The sequence below is a fragment of the Choristoneura fumiferana genome, chromosome 14, assembly GCF_025370935.1.
Source record: "Choristoneura fumiferana chromosome 14, NRCan_CFum_1, whole genome shotgun sequence".
Taxonomy (NCBI): domain Eukaryota; kingdom Metazoa; phylum Arthropoda; class Insecta; order Lepidoptera; family Tortricidae; genus Choristoneura; species Choristoneura fumiferana.
This window is the reverse complement of record NC_133485.1, coordinates 6,150,819-6,167,234: the sequence shown is the minus strand read 5'-3', so window position 1 is coordinate 6,167,234 and position 16,416 is coordinate 6,150,819. Positions and strand designations below refer to the sequence as shown.

Below are 16,416 nucleotides of genomic sequence, written 5' to 3'. Positions count from 1 at the left end.
ACGCCTGTTATTAATTAAGGCCTATAATGTATAAACCGTGTAATTTGGTATTGGTACTACTACTTAACCGCACCGGGGAAACTCACAATAACGACACGACACGAAATATAGCTTTAACGGTAAACCTTGTTGTAAAACCTTTTTGCAAGGTTCATTTAGATCGCAGCCGCCTTCTTACTCACTCATACTACCAAGCAGCAGTACTTGTACGGTTGTGTTCCGGGCTTTCCGGCGTATATAAACGGTATAATCACCAACGATGAAATATTCTATTTTAGGCTCCCACGCTGGCAGAGTGCAGCATATCTGCATTTATTCTCAACTACGAGTCCCCAGGTGACACAATTGCTCGTTTTCCAAAAACACTACAGCACTGTGAACCTATTTGCGTGGTGACCGGTCATACTCCCTTCATCAGCAGACACATTTTCTCACAACAGTTATTCTAGAATACAATTACTGTATTTTTTTAAGACACTAGCGCCACTCATGAGGGATTTGAAACTTTAACTTACCGCTAAAAGCTTTTACAACTTTCTCTTTATGAGATTGTTCTCGTCTCCTTCCCTCTACAGTCCACACTATCATTCCTTCTTTCTATCTAATATTGGCGAAATTGCACGTCAACCAGGAGGGCTACTACGAAAATCGAAGTTCGTATCGTAGCTTACCGTCCCTCTCACTCTAATATTAAATAATATTAGCCTCAACGGATCGGCAAGATTAGAAGTTCGACTCTTGCACTTCGTAGGTAGTAGAGCCAGGAAACTATTTCCGAATTCGAACACGCGTTGAATCGAGTTCAGCTATCAGCAGCCAGCAACTTTCACAGTCAACGCCAAAACTTGCAAAATTACGATTACACCAGCAACGCCATAATATTCGAGTTAATGCAACGTGATAGATAAAATATCCATTTGGGGGACCAAATTGACGTGTCCAGGGGAGAAAGGGGCGTTCTTCCGCGGAATTTTCATTAAGTCGGATCAAGGGCTTTCATTAATAACGTGATTAGAGCCGTGACGTCACGAGCGCGTTCGATAGGCTGGGGATTACCGGCAATTTTAGGTTTTTTTTTTATCGGCAATATCGTCGATTGAACGGTTTGGCATAAATTAGTACACACGTCCAATGCCCATGATGAACTCATAGCATAAAGGGAGAAAAATGAATGAGTGAATGTCAAAATCCCGGTGTCGATGCATGACATATTACTGTGTGCGTAACCACAACTCTGGTGGCACTACTTATATGTAATGTAATCCTTCTTTTCGCCGCAGTCGGATAATAAATCACGACGCGGAAGCTATGAGCGAGTCGACGTCACTCGGCTGTCATTCTCTCCTAACGTCAAGTTTGACAGTTTCCCGCCAATTCTGTTATAGGTGTTGGAATTAGAGGTGTTAAAGTGAAAATAGCTACAGATGTACCGTATCTTATTTCATCGGACAAGTTCGTAAGTACTCGTATTTACCGTGCTCTCGAATCTTAATTAGCTTCAGTACCCATCGTTCGGCCGTTTTGGCTGGCACTAAATATTAAAGTTCCATAATAATTTATATGAAAAACTCCCACAAAAAACACTAAGTCATACATTTAAGTAATCCACTTAACACTGCCCTTCCTCCTGGCATTGCCATACAATCTACATATCCATACCAAATTTCAACTCTATCTGATCACTGAAACTGATAAGGCAAGTTAAGATAAAACAAGTAAATAAAAAACCGGCTAAGAGCGTGTCGGGCACCCCAAGGTAGAGTTCCGTAGCCATTACGAAAAACCAAGTAATATTTTTCTAAGGATTTCGTATTTTGTACAGAATCGTCCAAGTATAGGTATATTTTATACCTTAGGCTGCTATTTACTCTTAAACTACTAATAATTCTCAAGAAAACTTAGCCGTTATAATTTTTCTTCTAAATTTGATATATTTACACACTAGCTTTTGCCCGCGGCTCCGCCCGCGTGGTATTCGGTTATCGCGCGCTGTTCCCTCGGGAACTGTCCATTTTTCCGGGATAAAAAGTAGCCTATGTCACTCTCGGGCCCATAAACTATCTCCATGCCAAAAATCACGTCAATCCGTCGCTCCCTTACGGCGTGAAAGACGGACAAACACGCAAACATACAAAGACACTTTTGCATTTATAATATTAAGTATGGACGGATACCGGGTGTGGCCTGTAATACGAGCAAAAAATTAAAACGTAGATCGTCCTCGTCAAACTAAGCAACATTAGTTCAGCGACTCTTAAAAATAATGGAGTCTTTGAATTTTTCTTTTTCATACAAATACTGCTATCAATGTACGCCATCCTAGAACACAACTGACGTCGCCTGTCACGCTACAAACATCAAAGCATTTTGCTTTACATTGCTTCTTCGAATAAACCTTAAATTAAAGTGTAATAAAAATAAAAATAAAACTAATTATTTTTAAAAGTCGCTGAAGTAATGTTGTTCAGTTTGAGGAGTATGATCTATGTTTTAATTATTTGCTCATATTACAGGCCACACCCGGTATATCGCATCATATATCTTTGTACATACCTACATCTCATTGTTTGTTAATTGTGTTTGTTTAAGTACTTATTTTGGACAATAGTTTACATAGGTATAACATGCGGGCACGATCGTTAATTTGGAACGCATTTCGTGAAAACGTCTCTTGCATTGTCATACATAATGACAGATATTCGATCTTTAGTGGGTCCCAAATTAACGATCGTGACTGTACATACATTTACTACTACTATCCTGATTTTTTTTTTGTTTGTTCTACAACAGTTTAGATTTAAGAGAGGGTTGGACGCTCGATTTTAATGAAAATTTACACTTGAAACTTAAATATTTCGCAAACAGATCACTGTATCGAAAAATCTTTTTAGCAATCCCCCAATGGTTTTAAAGGGTCTATATCCAACGATATCCGACACTATACTATAAGGTTAGTCGAGAAAAAAAAATCATCCCACTTTACTTTGTCTATGGGACAAACCTATCCTAAAAAAATATTTTTTTATTTTTATTATTTTACCACTTTGTCGGTGTGACTGATATATATATTTATGCCAAATTACAGCTTTCTAATACTAATGGTCTCTGAGCTTAGCCGTGGACAGAGAGACAGACAGCGGGCAGACATGGCGAAACTATAAGGGTTCTTAGTTGACTACGGAACCCTAAAAAAGACAATGCGTGTTACAATAACCTATAATATTTATCAACAAAATGTATGAATAAGCGTATTTTTGGGTCACGTAATTTTGTAAAAACATAAATGAGAAAAGTACTGTAATTGTCAATTTTTGACCGACAAAACGAACAGTAATTTCAAAATTCCCCTGACAATAGGTACATGATATGATGCTGTTCCCGTGACAATCCATTTGCAGCAACTCTAGTTCCGAGACCATACTAAACCATAGTGTGGCTCCGGTCGAATACCCTACATGTTGAGACCATTAATATGCAAAGGGACTAATGTTTGAGTTGATAGGTTCAATAAAATTGACTTGACTATGGCATTGATTGCCATTAACCGAAAAGCAAGACGTTGAGAGGCCTCTCACTGGGTGGACTGACGACATCACCAGTCTTGCGGGTAAAAGATAGTGAATTCGATCGCGGGATTTTTAGTATGGATGAATCCCGGGGTTCCGGGATTCGCCATTCTAACAATCCCGGGATTGGATTCTTAGTAGGTAAAAGGTAAATGCAGGAAGCGGGTTATCGTATTTTATTTCATTATTATTGTTGTGTGGTGATAATAATAATAACATAATTTATTGAATTATTTTTTGTACAAAATAAAATAAAATCCTATAGTTCACTTAAAGTCTATGTAACACGTGTGCCTGAACTAGGATACTTTCTGTATCTCAGGCTAAACGAGCTAATATTTACATACTAAAATAATCACCTAGGAAAAACAAAGCACGGTGTATAAATATGTAGTATCTACGTAGAAGTACGTTATACTAAATCAAAGTAACAAAATTATAATATATTATTATCTACTCAAAAGGTATTATCAGGTCAAATATAAAACTGTACGTCAGTACTTTTGAAACTGTTAATAAAACATTTTCTTTCTTTTTTAATGATTTTACTTTAGTGCAAGGGGCAGTAATTCTTCGAGCGAACCATAATATTTTTTACTCGCCCGTAGCACCCTATGGCCATAACCTAATATATCATAATTCTAATTTGAAAAGAAGGAATATGAATTCGGTATAGGCCACTCAATGAGTTAACAAAAACATACGTGTAACTACGAGTATAAGGGGCTGTTTCACCTTCGATTGATTAATTTTAACTGACGGACAAATGTGATGCCGTCTCTGTTTGTTTTGTTCTAATAGACGGAGACGGCCCCACATTTATCCGTCAGTTAAAATTTATCAATGGGTGGTGAAATAGCCCCTAAATGTTTTTGAGATATTGGCTTCAAACGTAGATACTGTCATTTACCAACGTTGCTATGACCCTAAAAAAGTTTTCATCTAGTCCCAAGTTAGTCTCTATTCGACGCTCAGTTGACCGGAGAGAAAAATAATAGAAGTCGTCAGAACAAAGGAAAATGTAGCAAATAGCCACTGGAATAGCGCAGGTCACATTGTACATTAGGGGACGCCTATCCCGTTCCCAAACTACACTCATCCTTCATATTATGAGTCCGTAATTAAAGAGCCAAGTGGTCATGTTACTACCAAATGGCAGAGTGATTTTAGACTATTATTGCTCGAATGAGCACGTTCGTTGGTTGACCTAGGCGTAACAATAAGAGTTAAGTACTTGCTCACGGCACTTTATGGTAACTGTTATCTGTATTACCGCTTGAACATTGTTATTACTACTGTAAATAGAGAGCGAAATTAATTTTTAAATGGTCACTCCTTTGAGGCAAAGCGCAGGTTTCACTGCGAGCGGTTTTAACAGATATAAATAATTAAATTATAAAAAAGTCCATAGCTAATAACGGCTGAATTTAGTTTTCGTGCGAAAAATAAAACGATTAATAACAGGTTTTCAAACTAAAATCTTTTGCTTGAAATTCAATTACATCGAGAAACTTCCGTTTCAGTTATTACCCGTGTCAAGTGTAAATTACACCCATTATACCTATAATTATATTTAGTGACACTATTACGCCACTGTCAGATTACTAGCAATTACGAATTAATTACAACTTTTGTTGTTAATTTAAAACGTGATAATCCTATAATGTTTAAAATTAATAGCTTTTGAGCCTTGGCCTTAGAGGATTGTAACCAATAGACATTAATAATGACAATACGAGCTATCAAATTCTGCAACACATGATTGATTTCATATTGTTATTTCTTTTGTAAGAGGCTTATGAAATAAATTGATTATTATTATTATTATGATTGGTCAGTAAAAAGTAAATGATATGTAATCGTAATTCTAATAACTAATTAAGTTGGTATATTACACCATACTGCCACTAGTTTCTCGCGATGGTTTTTCCTATGAGGCCTACATTTTTACAAGCGGGTGAGATAGTCTTGATAGTTCTGCTGCGCTTATAGGTACAATTTGTGTAGTATGCTCTAAAATTTATATTTTATATACTTTGCATCAAAAAAGGCAGCGCAACTTCACAAAAAACTACATGTGGGCATATCTCAAATATAGAAAAAGAAGAGAAGCTTTAGCCATATTTTCAAGGAGAGGCATAGAAGTTTTGTGCCGCATCGGGGTTGATGAAGAATGGGCGGACGTCGATGACATCACAATCTAAAATGACCAGAAGAAGCAACACCTGATATTAGAGATGTGCCATTAAATGAAGTTTTATTCACGTAATATATAAATATTTACCGTCCATATCGATGAATATTTAAGCTTGCCCAATTCTGGTATCCTATTTGACATTTGGGCGGTCAATCAGAGTGCAGCAATCACTGCAGTAATAAAAACAAAATTAAACAAATTATATGATATTATCATTCTACCGGTTAACACTTCCATGACCTTGGCACATCGATACGCGTCATTAGGCTTATCTACTTAATTTTAAGAAGTTTAGTGAAAGCATTTTCAGTTCATTGTTATGTGTAATTTACAAATTTTTCTCCATGCGTAATAATTAAATAGCTTTAAATATTGTTAACTTTTTGCATCGCTAAACCCGTGACTTACAGTCGAGGGCATAAATATCTACACAACCATAGCGTCGAATATACCTATGTATACATATATATTGTATGTATGTATAAATGTAGACTTTTAACAATGAAACCCCAAATTAGTTTAACTTCTTTTAAATATTTTTAAAACATATTTATAAATCCAAAATTAGAAATGAAATATCATAACATTTCAATGACAAAACTCTATTTTTTATTTTGCTTCTTCCATAGACATCCTTCACATCCTACATACATATTATAGTTAGTGGCATAAAGGTGTAGGTAAGTATACATATTATATATTTTTACGTCTTAGTAACGTACATTAATTTTTATGACCTTGACTGTACATCGCATATATACTTTGTGTATTTATAAACACCAGTTCTATGTCCTCCGTCACATATATTCAAGATAATAAATTACCGTTAAACCGTTAAAACGTTAAAAATACCAATACACCTCAATACCACTTTTTCGTAACAAAATTTGTCTCTATTCCCTTGCTCCTTTTTATCTGCTTTATAAATGTCACGAATAAATGTGTTTCTTTTTTCTTTCTTTTCATTTTGACGCAATGAATGTACATAATAATAATGTTTACGCCATTGACTACTAAAAAAAACAATTTAAGTCTCCCTTTTTTGTAGATGGTACTTAATAATTGAATTGTCACCGAAGCTATATTCATACACATTACATAATGTAGTACAAAAATTCAAGCCATAATACTACGGGATAATATCACAATATACGTTACATACATACTTACTCTGCTGGCACAGCCGCCCGAAGTGGATCTGGGCATCCGATACGATTTGACACTAAGGTGCCCTATCTTGTGCGATCTCTTTACAATATAAACACTAACAAAATACATTTTGAACGTAAAATTTTAATTAGTGTACCGTGTCATTATAGTTCAGAGCCCTGAGCATAATATTACATTTCTCCGAAACTATCAGTTTCAATATTACGAGTAAGTATCTCCAAGCAAGAAGCTGTGCAAAGCCAATTTTCCTGCAATTTTCTATCTTTAAATTCCACTGCATATTGCCGCAGCGCTCGTGCGATAAATAATCGGATCATATTGCCTGTCCCGCATACGCGGGGTCCGGGAATCCCGCACTTCCTCCCGGGACTCGGCCGGGATCTGTAATGCGATCATTCCCGTAAGAACCGCTGAGTGTGAGCATTATTTCTCCTGGGAATCTTAAGAGCAGAAAGTAGAACAGCTGCGGCAGATAATAACTGCAATTTAGGTTGCATTATGTACAGTGGCGGTCTTTTAAGTTCGCAATCAAGAGTTGATTATATTTATAAATATATAAGAAGTAAGGAAAGTTTGTTGTATAAAACCGTGTACAAATTGTGTTAACATTTGAGATAAGATAGTTTATACAATAATTTGCAGTACAAAATAACAGTATAGACAAATCTGTGGCGTAGGCTTAAAAGAGCTAGCACAACTAAAATAAAATCCCACTAATATAATAAATGCGAAAGTTTGTAAGTCTGTTTGTTTCTTTATTGGTTTGTTTGTTATTTCATCACGTCTTAACCGCTAAACCGATTTAGATGAAATTCGGTATACAGATAGTTTGAGTCCCGGGGAAAGACATAGAATAGTTTTTATCCCGAAAAATTTTATAGTTCCAGCGGGATAGTGAAAAACGAATTCTACGCGGACGGAGTCGCGGGTAACGGCTAGTTATAAATAATTATCTAAGCTTAATGGATTAGATATGTTCCATTTTTGTACACACTCCTTCGATAATTTTTTTTAACCTTTAACGCAAAATAGGGTTGTTATAAGTTTGACGTCAATCAGGCAATGTCTGTCTGTAGCATCGTTGCTCTCAAATAGATGGGCCGATATCGAAGCCGATATTTTTACATGTACGCGAATTTCCTTGCCGTGGTTCTCAGAAACGTTTGATAAAAATTAGTTAAGATGTTTTTGAGATATAAACTTTGAAATGATGATTTTGGAAGTTTTCAACTTTTTTAAGTTAGTAAGTTTTTTTTAGATTAGTTAAAGCTTTTTTTGTTTAGGCTATATTAAGAGAAACCTTCCCTTCATAGATCAAGACGACTGATTGAAATATGAAACCTCGTACATCTAATTCAGCTGTTTATTCATCAGACTTTTGGCAAAGCAATAGTGTAGACTAAGGCGTTTAAGAAATATGCCTCATTTTCTGATGAAATTTGATAAAAATATATATTTCTTAACTCTCTCTTTTACTATAGAGTAGGTATCTCTTGAGCTATTCCATGGGGATCTTGTTAAAGCTGACATGCTCTGAGTACCTTGTAAAGAATTCCCAATGGTTAATCATAATAACTATTGATCCGATGCTCATTTATAAAAACCGGACATGTGCGAGTCGGGTATCTATGAATATAATATCGAGTGTTAGCAGCCGTGCTTTTAAATAAGAGCACGGCATTTCAACTGTAACGTAACGACAACCGTCGACTGCTAACACATTTTAATCGCAGCTAGTGTGCAGTTTGCGTGCAGTTGTGTGTCGCTTAGTTTAGTAATTTTGGTAAATTTCTTGAAACGCAAATAAAGACCATGGTGTCATTTTTGATAATCTCAATGGGAATTTAATAAAATTCTGAAATTTTTAATTCTACTGTCAGATTTAATGGTTTTATAACATAAATAATACACTTCTACAACTACATACACACACACACACACACACACACACACACACACATTACATTTCTTAATACATTTCTTTTATTTTTTCATATATATGTCTTTATTCTTTGACAAACCGAGTTTACTACGATTTTTTAAATATCTTAATAAAACAACGAAGATACGCTACGAGCTACGACGACCATAGAAAGTCTATATTAAACAACATATTTAGCTTATTCTTCAAGAGATTGATGGTTTTTACATCATTCCCTTTATTTTCCAGTTTTGTAGCAGTACATTGTTAAAGAGAAAATTTGTGCTCTAAGTCAAAGTCTAAAAACTTTACATAAGTCTAAGAACTTTACATTTTGCTGCTGACTGCTGGAGTACGTTCACACAGCGATTCGCTATACACGTCTGTTTTATCGTATTCAGTATTTATTATTTGGCGATGGCGTTTGTATTTTTGTTTCATACACATTACATGGAACTGTTATGAAGGTAGGCAGCGCTAGTGTTACCTAAACAGAAAATTCTGTGGTTACCTACTGTTGCGGCGCATCCCTAGTATCAGGAGTGAGCGACGGACGTTTCCCTTTCGCTTTATTGGCTCAAGAAACGCCACGAGGCGCGCACGCATTCTTTGTACTTTCATTTAGTTTTTGATTGAGAAATAAATTTGGAGTTTGAAAAAATTGGAGTCAGATTCATTTATTCACCCTGCTACGGAACACCTACCTACCCTTTTGCTGGTGCTGGCGGGTGCGTGTGGGTCTTGTGCGGGTGTAGCTACTGCCGCTGCCTACCCTCGATTGACGCCACTGGCTGTATTTATACTATACAACGTACAACAACGTATTTTTAAGACCGTCTATATTATGTATATGTGTATATTGTAATGTGTATGTGATAAAACGGGCCTGTTAAACAAACCGCTGTGTGATCGAACCCTCATTGTTTTTTGATGTATATTACACGGAAGTGTCTCTCTGCAGAACAGGTCTCCGCCGCCTGCGCACATCCCCGCTGCCTTGCTGTATGCCCCACCAGAGCCGCTAGAGGTAACAACCATACTTTAACTAACTAACTAACTTAAACTAACTTTTTGTGCTATGGACCAAATTAGTTGTCTGAAAATAAAAACTTTTTTTTTAACACTAACTGTCCGTGCGTTACATGTAATGTACCGTCAAGCTAGCTCTGCCACGTCTAGTGACGTCAGAAATAGATGATTCTGCACATTTGATCCTGTAATGCACGGACGTATTGACCTATATGACAGCGGCGAAAGCGAGGGACAGTGAAAGTGTTCACTTTCGCGGTTTTTATATCACGTACAGTCAAATAAACTGATTCATACAACGAGGTGGAATCTTTTAAAAATCAATTTCACTTTGATTTCCTTGACAAAAGTACTTATGGGATGTCAACATTAGTAGCACAAAGGTTCCCTTATACATGATTTAATTTGTTCGACTGTACACAATACTAACTATATGCGAGTTGTCACCTAACCTAAGAAATGTATACCAAATTTTAAGTTAACCCGACTACTGCAATTGGATTAAAATTTACTTGCAAGATTTTAAGAAAATAAACAAACAATTATGCAGAAGATTAAATAAAAGCTTGTAAAAACGTTCAGCTACGTCTAATAGGTTCAAACAGGTAGGTATAGGTGCTACACGTCGTAGCGTAGAGGCTTGAACAAAGCTCTACGCTGCGCTACACCTCTACGAAAAACTCGTAGAACCGCAGAACTAAAAACCTATTTATTTTGTCTAAAAGTTGTCTATACATAATCACTATATACGTACCAACTGCTGGGCACGCCTCTTCTCAGAATGTGTGTTTCCAAAGTATACTTTAAAAAAATACTTTAATCCCTCGAGATTAATGAAGAGCTTTAGTCTCGATATACAGAGACCAAAATAACATTATAAGAGCATGAGAAGTGAAAAGTTTTTTTAACCCTAGATCGTGGTAGCGGTCCCTTAGTTATGTACATAAACAATTTTATTTGTAGCATTATTTTCCCCACACCACTTATTATCAATAGTACCGATTTAATATTATTCAGATAAAGACAGATAGAGAAGTTATTTATTCGGTAGCCATAATTATCAGTTCTTAGAACAACCTTGTTTATTTCAAATCTGTATTACGCGTGATTTACTATGTCTACCTAACAATAATTTACCTAATAACTAAATCAGTGTAATCATGGCCATTGATTTCATGATAAGGCTATCAAATGATTGTGATAGGTATATAGGGTTTGTCATAGATCACTTATTAGAAAAGTATTTGTCACGTGTAATGTGTAAGATTTCCTTGGACAAAAACAGCCGTGGACTGGACATTACGGCACTTGTCCCACCGCTGGCTACTATAATCCATTTAATTTAAGATTTGAATTAACGGTCACAAATTGATTAAAAATACTGGCATGTACATTTATTAGCTATATTTTGACTATAGAAGTTAACACAATTTTAAATAGTTTCATTGTTTTATTTAAAAACGTGTGCAAATTTTACCGTTAAGTTTCAAATGTTAAAATTAGGTTAAAATAAATGGAGTATAGGGAATATTAGGCAAAGCTCTGCGCAGGGGGCGACCCTAGCACAAACCGTAAACAAACCGCCATGATGAAGTCAGCTCTCTTTAAATTGTGTCCCCATGACGGATCATGAACGACATATTTATTAGTAACAAAATAACATGATATTTACATCGATAGTAAGTAACGATAACAGAGCTATATTTCAAAAATATAATACCTAATTGAAATAATATAATATTATGGTACGGACATTTAAAAGACACGGGTTGAAGTACCTACTCCTGCATTGACATCTGTTTTTATAAGTGTACTTCCCTGAACATGATCCATGCTGTTGCATGCCTATTATTGGTGCATGAGAGGGAGCGTTCATGTACTGTTGGCATGTCTAATAAATAAATAAAATAAAAATGTACCTTACATAGATGTCGATGTAGTACTGCATTCTGACGGCAGAACCTTGCAGTAATATTCCTATTTATTTAGGAAATAATATGGCTCTTACCAGTGCTGGTTATGTACGGTGAAGAAGGGGTTCAAACATTATATATTTCCAGCTGCTATGCGTGTTCCCGGACCGCGCGTCGCGCGTGTGCGCAGCGGCGTGTGGCGCGGCGGCGCGCGCAGGCGGCGAGGCGCGCGCTGTGCGCTCCGCGCGCGAGGCGCTGGACACGCTGCGCCGCGACGCAGACGCGCGGCTGCCGCACGTCGCGGTCGTTGACGCGCGGCAACCGCAGACGCTGGATGCACCCTTGCTGGCCAGGTCTGTACCATACTACTGTATTTTACATAATAAATACTGCACCTTTATGAACATAAATACTTTACGTCTAAATAATGGCATGTAAACTTCGGATATCCATAGAGAGCTGTTGCAACTACTAGAAAAAGAATAGTTCCCTCATTTTCCTAAAGATGACATCGTACAACTTAATGTTTTGGGGGGTTTCAACAACTCTTTATTTATATATTTTCATCTAAATGCGTCCGTACTCTATTGCACCTGTACAACGACTGACAAACGTCACATAAGTAGTGTGTGACAACGATATGAAAATAGCCGAGTCTCTTTTCAAAGACCGATGTGCAATCTTTATGACTGTATAAGTACCTACTAGGTAGCAAATAAATTCCAAGACTTTATTAATTAGGAACATTTTATAGTATATATTTTCTTTGCATACATTATCGTGAAGCTACTACAGTCTTTAGCTAAAATTGATAAAGATTGTAAATCTCGATTCTCACCGTCCTAACGTCGTTCACTCTGTCACTGTCTCTGATTTGATGAGTTTAAGTACCTACTTAAATCTGAGGTGGCAGTCGTTTTTTTTCTAGTCTTCTAAACAAAAGATCGTCTCTTAAGCTTCAAATACACTCATCAGAAGTGCAGATTCTTTTATCCCTAAACCATATACATATTATATATATTGTACAGGTAAGTAAATATTGAGTCACAAAAGCAAATTTCTCTAGGGATTAGTATCTCTAGGATGAGTATTTTCAGACTTTTTTTGATGTGTGTATGTACAGGATAAATGACAGTTCGTGAGGATAGAATTTCAACGCGGTGATTGATTGTTTAAAATCCAATATCTAGTAAAGCCTGGCATTCACTGGGCGCACTGAGTCGCTGAATCAAATCGCAACGATTCGTACCATACGCTTTACTAATCGGATTGACGCCGTACCACAGCTGATTATTAACTCAGTTTCGTAGAAAACATGTTTACCTATCGAATGATAGTGAGGGAATTATTGTAGGATGCGATTTAGTGAGCCTAGTACACCTCAGCATTTGTGAATAAATACGTTTACTCGATTGAGATAACATTTGTACATATTCTGTTTTGTTTTAGATTATTCCTTTCGTTTGAGGAATAACCTTGAGAAAAATGGCATTTTTAAACAAATATCTAATTTTATCGATTGATTAAAGATAAAAATTATCGATTGAGTAAACAAAAGTGAATTGAAAAATGTATGTTCGTATTACTTCAGAGCAGTTGCGCCCACAGGTTGCACCTATTTGGTAAATTATTTTGTTGTTGTATTTATAATTTATAGTCAAAACAACAAACAAGTAGGTTCTTTGACCTAGTCCCAAAGGAAGTAAAGTATGTATTATGGGTACCAGGCAACGGATAAACTTACTTAAATTGATAGATACACACTTAAATACATATTAAAACATCCAAGACTCGAAAACGTTTTTTTATTCATACAAATTTCTGCCCCGACCGGAGATCGAACCCTCAGGTCTCTTCCACTTAGCTATCCGGTCGTAAATAGTTAATCCTGCGCGAAAAGCCTTCTTCACCCTCTACTCCGCCGCTACTGAAACGTAGCAAATAGCCCAATTATCAGTTATCATTACCAGCATTAAGGAGTGGATGAAATTCCCTTAGGCAGTAACGAACCATTACGGGACTGCGTCAAGCGACGATTAACCCCGATACGGTAATGACGCTATTTGTTCCTTGCCAGTAGGCAATTGATAAATTTCGAGTTTCGCGGCGGATGCGAATTTATAAGGCGCGGAAAGCATTGTTTACTCGTATATGGTGTGATGCTCACATTGCGGTCGTCCAAGGGCCACTTGTACATCCGTGTCGCAGCAGCCGCGCAATGTAGTTACAGCATCATTCGGATCATGTAAATGGAATGAACTCTTCTCTGGATAATGTGTCTTTAAATTAATAGGAGACTAAACCTCGTATGTTTTCAAATATGTAAAATACCCAAAATTACATTACATCATTACATTTTCATTACTTACATCTACTAAATGATAAGTTGTGCATAAATTCTAAAATATATTTTCTTCACGTGTACGAGCCACAAGTACGAAGTAGGAACTTCTAAAACCAGATTATAATGGAGTGAATTAAAAAAATAGAATTTAATTTTACTTTAGCAGGATTCTTCGAATTAATCAACTATCATATCGTATTACTTTTGTGGAATCGTCCAAGAACAGACGGGTTTCGTAACAAGAATATTAAATTGCTTTTACTGGAAAAAATACTACCGCCTTGTTGAAATATGACCATAAGTTTATTATTTTTGCTAAATGGGACATATTATTCGTAACAGATTTTCAACAATGAGTTATGTATGGTCACACGCTTGAAGTGTTGAGTTTATTGCATGTGGTAAATACGTTTTAAAGTGATTGCTTGTGATTGTTTATAAATTCTAGACGAAAGAAATAGGAATTATATGTAGAGATATAAGAATGTTTGTGCTCGAGTTTTGGATATTTAATATGTATTTAAATAATATCTATCCTTTTATTTTATGATATTCAGAAAAATATTATGCTATAAAGAACTACAAACTACAGCATAAACAACTATAAACTATCTATTAATTTATGTTGGCCATTGCCTTATACTTTGAAATTAAGTCAATTGTTGTCAAGAGTACTGGGTTATTTGTTATTAATTATTAGGTAATTATAACGAGTAATTCTGTGGTTTAACCGAAAATCTCTTACATTTTTGTAATAAGCGCCACTACATTGAGACTTGAATATCTAGGCAAAACAAAGCATTATGATTCGTAACAGATATATTTTACGGCTCGCTGAAATCCGTTCTTAAATCTCCCACACACGTTCATATTATACATGCAAATACGCCGTTTGCGGCAATCTCAGGAATCGCGATGAAATCGTGAATACGTGAAGGCGAGTAACGCTCGGATTGAATGAAGACATATTTGTGTAATTATAGGAGGATTGAAAGCAGTTAGTTAGTAGCTTCTTATGAAGTTTAAATTTGTAATTAAAAGCCGTAATTATCGTCGAAACTGAAAATAATGTGCACAAGTTTGTTGTAACAAAATTCTCCTAATTTTGCTAAATGTCTTAATATACCCCTATTTTCTTTGATCACGAACTGGACAGCGAGTTTAACCAGTAATTTCATCTTTTTTTTCTAATACTTTTTATACATACAGTTCATACGGAAAAAATTAAGGAAGTTGGGCAGAAAATTAGAAAATTTGTGTGAACTTTCCTTAGTGTAACCTTAGCGTATTAAATTACAACCACACGGATAAGAGACATGAAATTCGGCCAAGTTTTTTTTTTATGCAACATCAATAAAGTTTTTGAGAATTCGCACGGATTTTTTTGAGACATATCTACCGGAATTTCAATTCAAATGCCCCATCTGGTTAACTTGGGCAAAGCAGTGAATAAAGGCTAGTATAGCTATACTACCTATTATAAATGCGAAAGTTTAAGATGTTTATGCTAAAGCATTTTAAGATGTTTGGATGCTTGTTACACCATCCCGCAAATGATAATTGGTACACAGATGATTTGCAACCAGCTAGTAAAACTTATAATGTTGTTTGAAATGGATTTCACAACAAAAAAGCAAAAAACAAACTTCGGAAAAGAATTGCATACGATAAACGTTACTCCAACTCATCTATAAACTCTCGTCTAAATATTTACTAAACGCCCGATAGTTCGCAAATGACAGATCCATCAAAAGACAAATCGACCCGTGTGTGGAATCCCTTAAGTAATAATACTCGCAAATAAATACTACGTACGTTTTACGTGTACGCATTTCCATACATTTCGTTCCCTTATAAATTATTCGGTGACGGAAAATAACGTATACCTACGGGACCCCTTTACTTATTCCCTTGCAAATAAAAAAACCGGTCAAGTGGTTAATGCTCTCGGCAAAGGGTTTCTGTACCTTTGGGATCGAGAATCGAGCTACACATGTTTAACCTGCCCGAAATAATAGATTGCTATATAGTAATTCTTTTGTGTCTTTTTGATGTACAAACGTCTCAAAGCACTTATCACACACAGTTGAAGGGTCCACGGAAAGAACATGCCTATAGTCACCTTTTTAATAGGGTTCCGGAGCCAAAATGGCAAAAACGGAGCCCTTATAGTTTCGCCATGTCTGTCTGTCTGTCCGTCCGTCCGCGGCTTTGCTCAGGGACTATCAATGCTAGAAAGCTGTAATTTTGCACGGATATATATATATATATATGTA

General features: G+C 36.1%; 1 protein-coding gene across 3 annotated transcripts in view; it reads left to right on the top strand.

Annotated features, from left to right (window-relative positions):
• The window catches only part of Pde8 (phosphodiesterase 8), a 314,310-nt gene that overhangs the window by 220,588 nt on the left and 77,306 nt on the right, over nt 1–16,416 (top strand). For all 3 annotated transcript variants that reach the window (XM_074097326.1, XM_074097325.1, XM_074097324.1), the window contains 2 exons: nt 9,816–9,881; nt 11,944–12,149. In XM_074097326.1, coding sequence (XP_073953427.1) covers nt 9,816–9,881; nt 11,944–12,149 — 272 coding nt within the window. The remainder of the gene's footprint in view (nt 1–9,815; nt 9,882–11,943; nt 12,150–16,416) is intronic.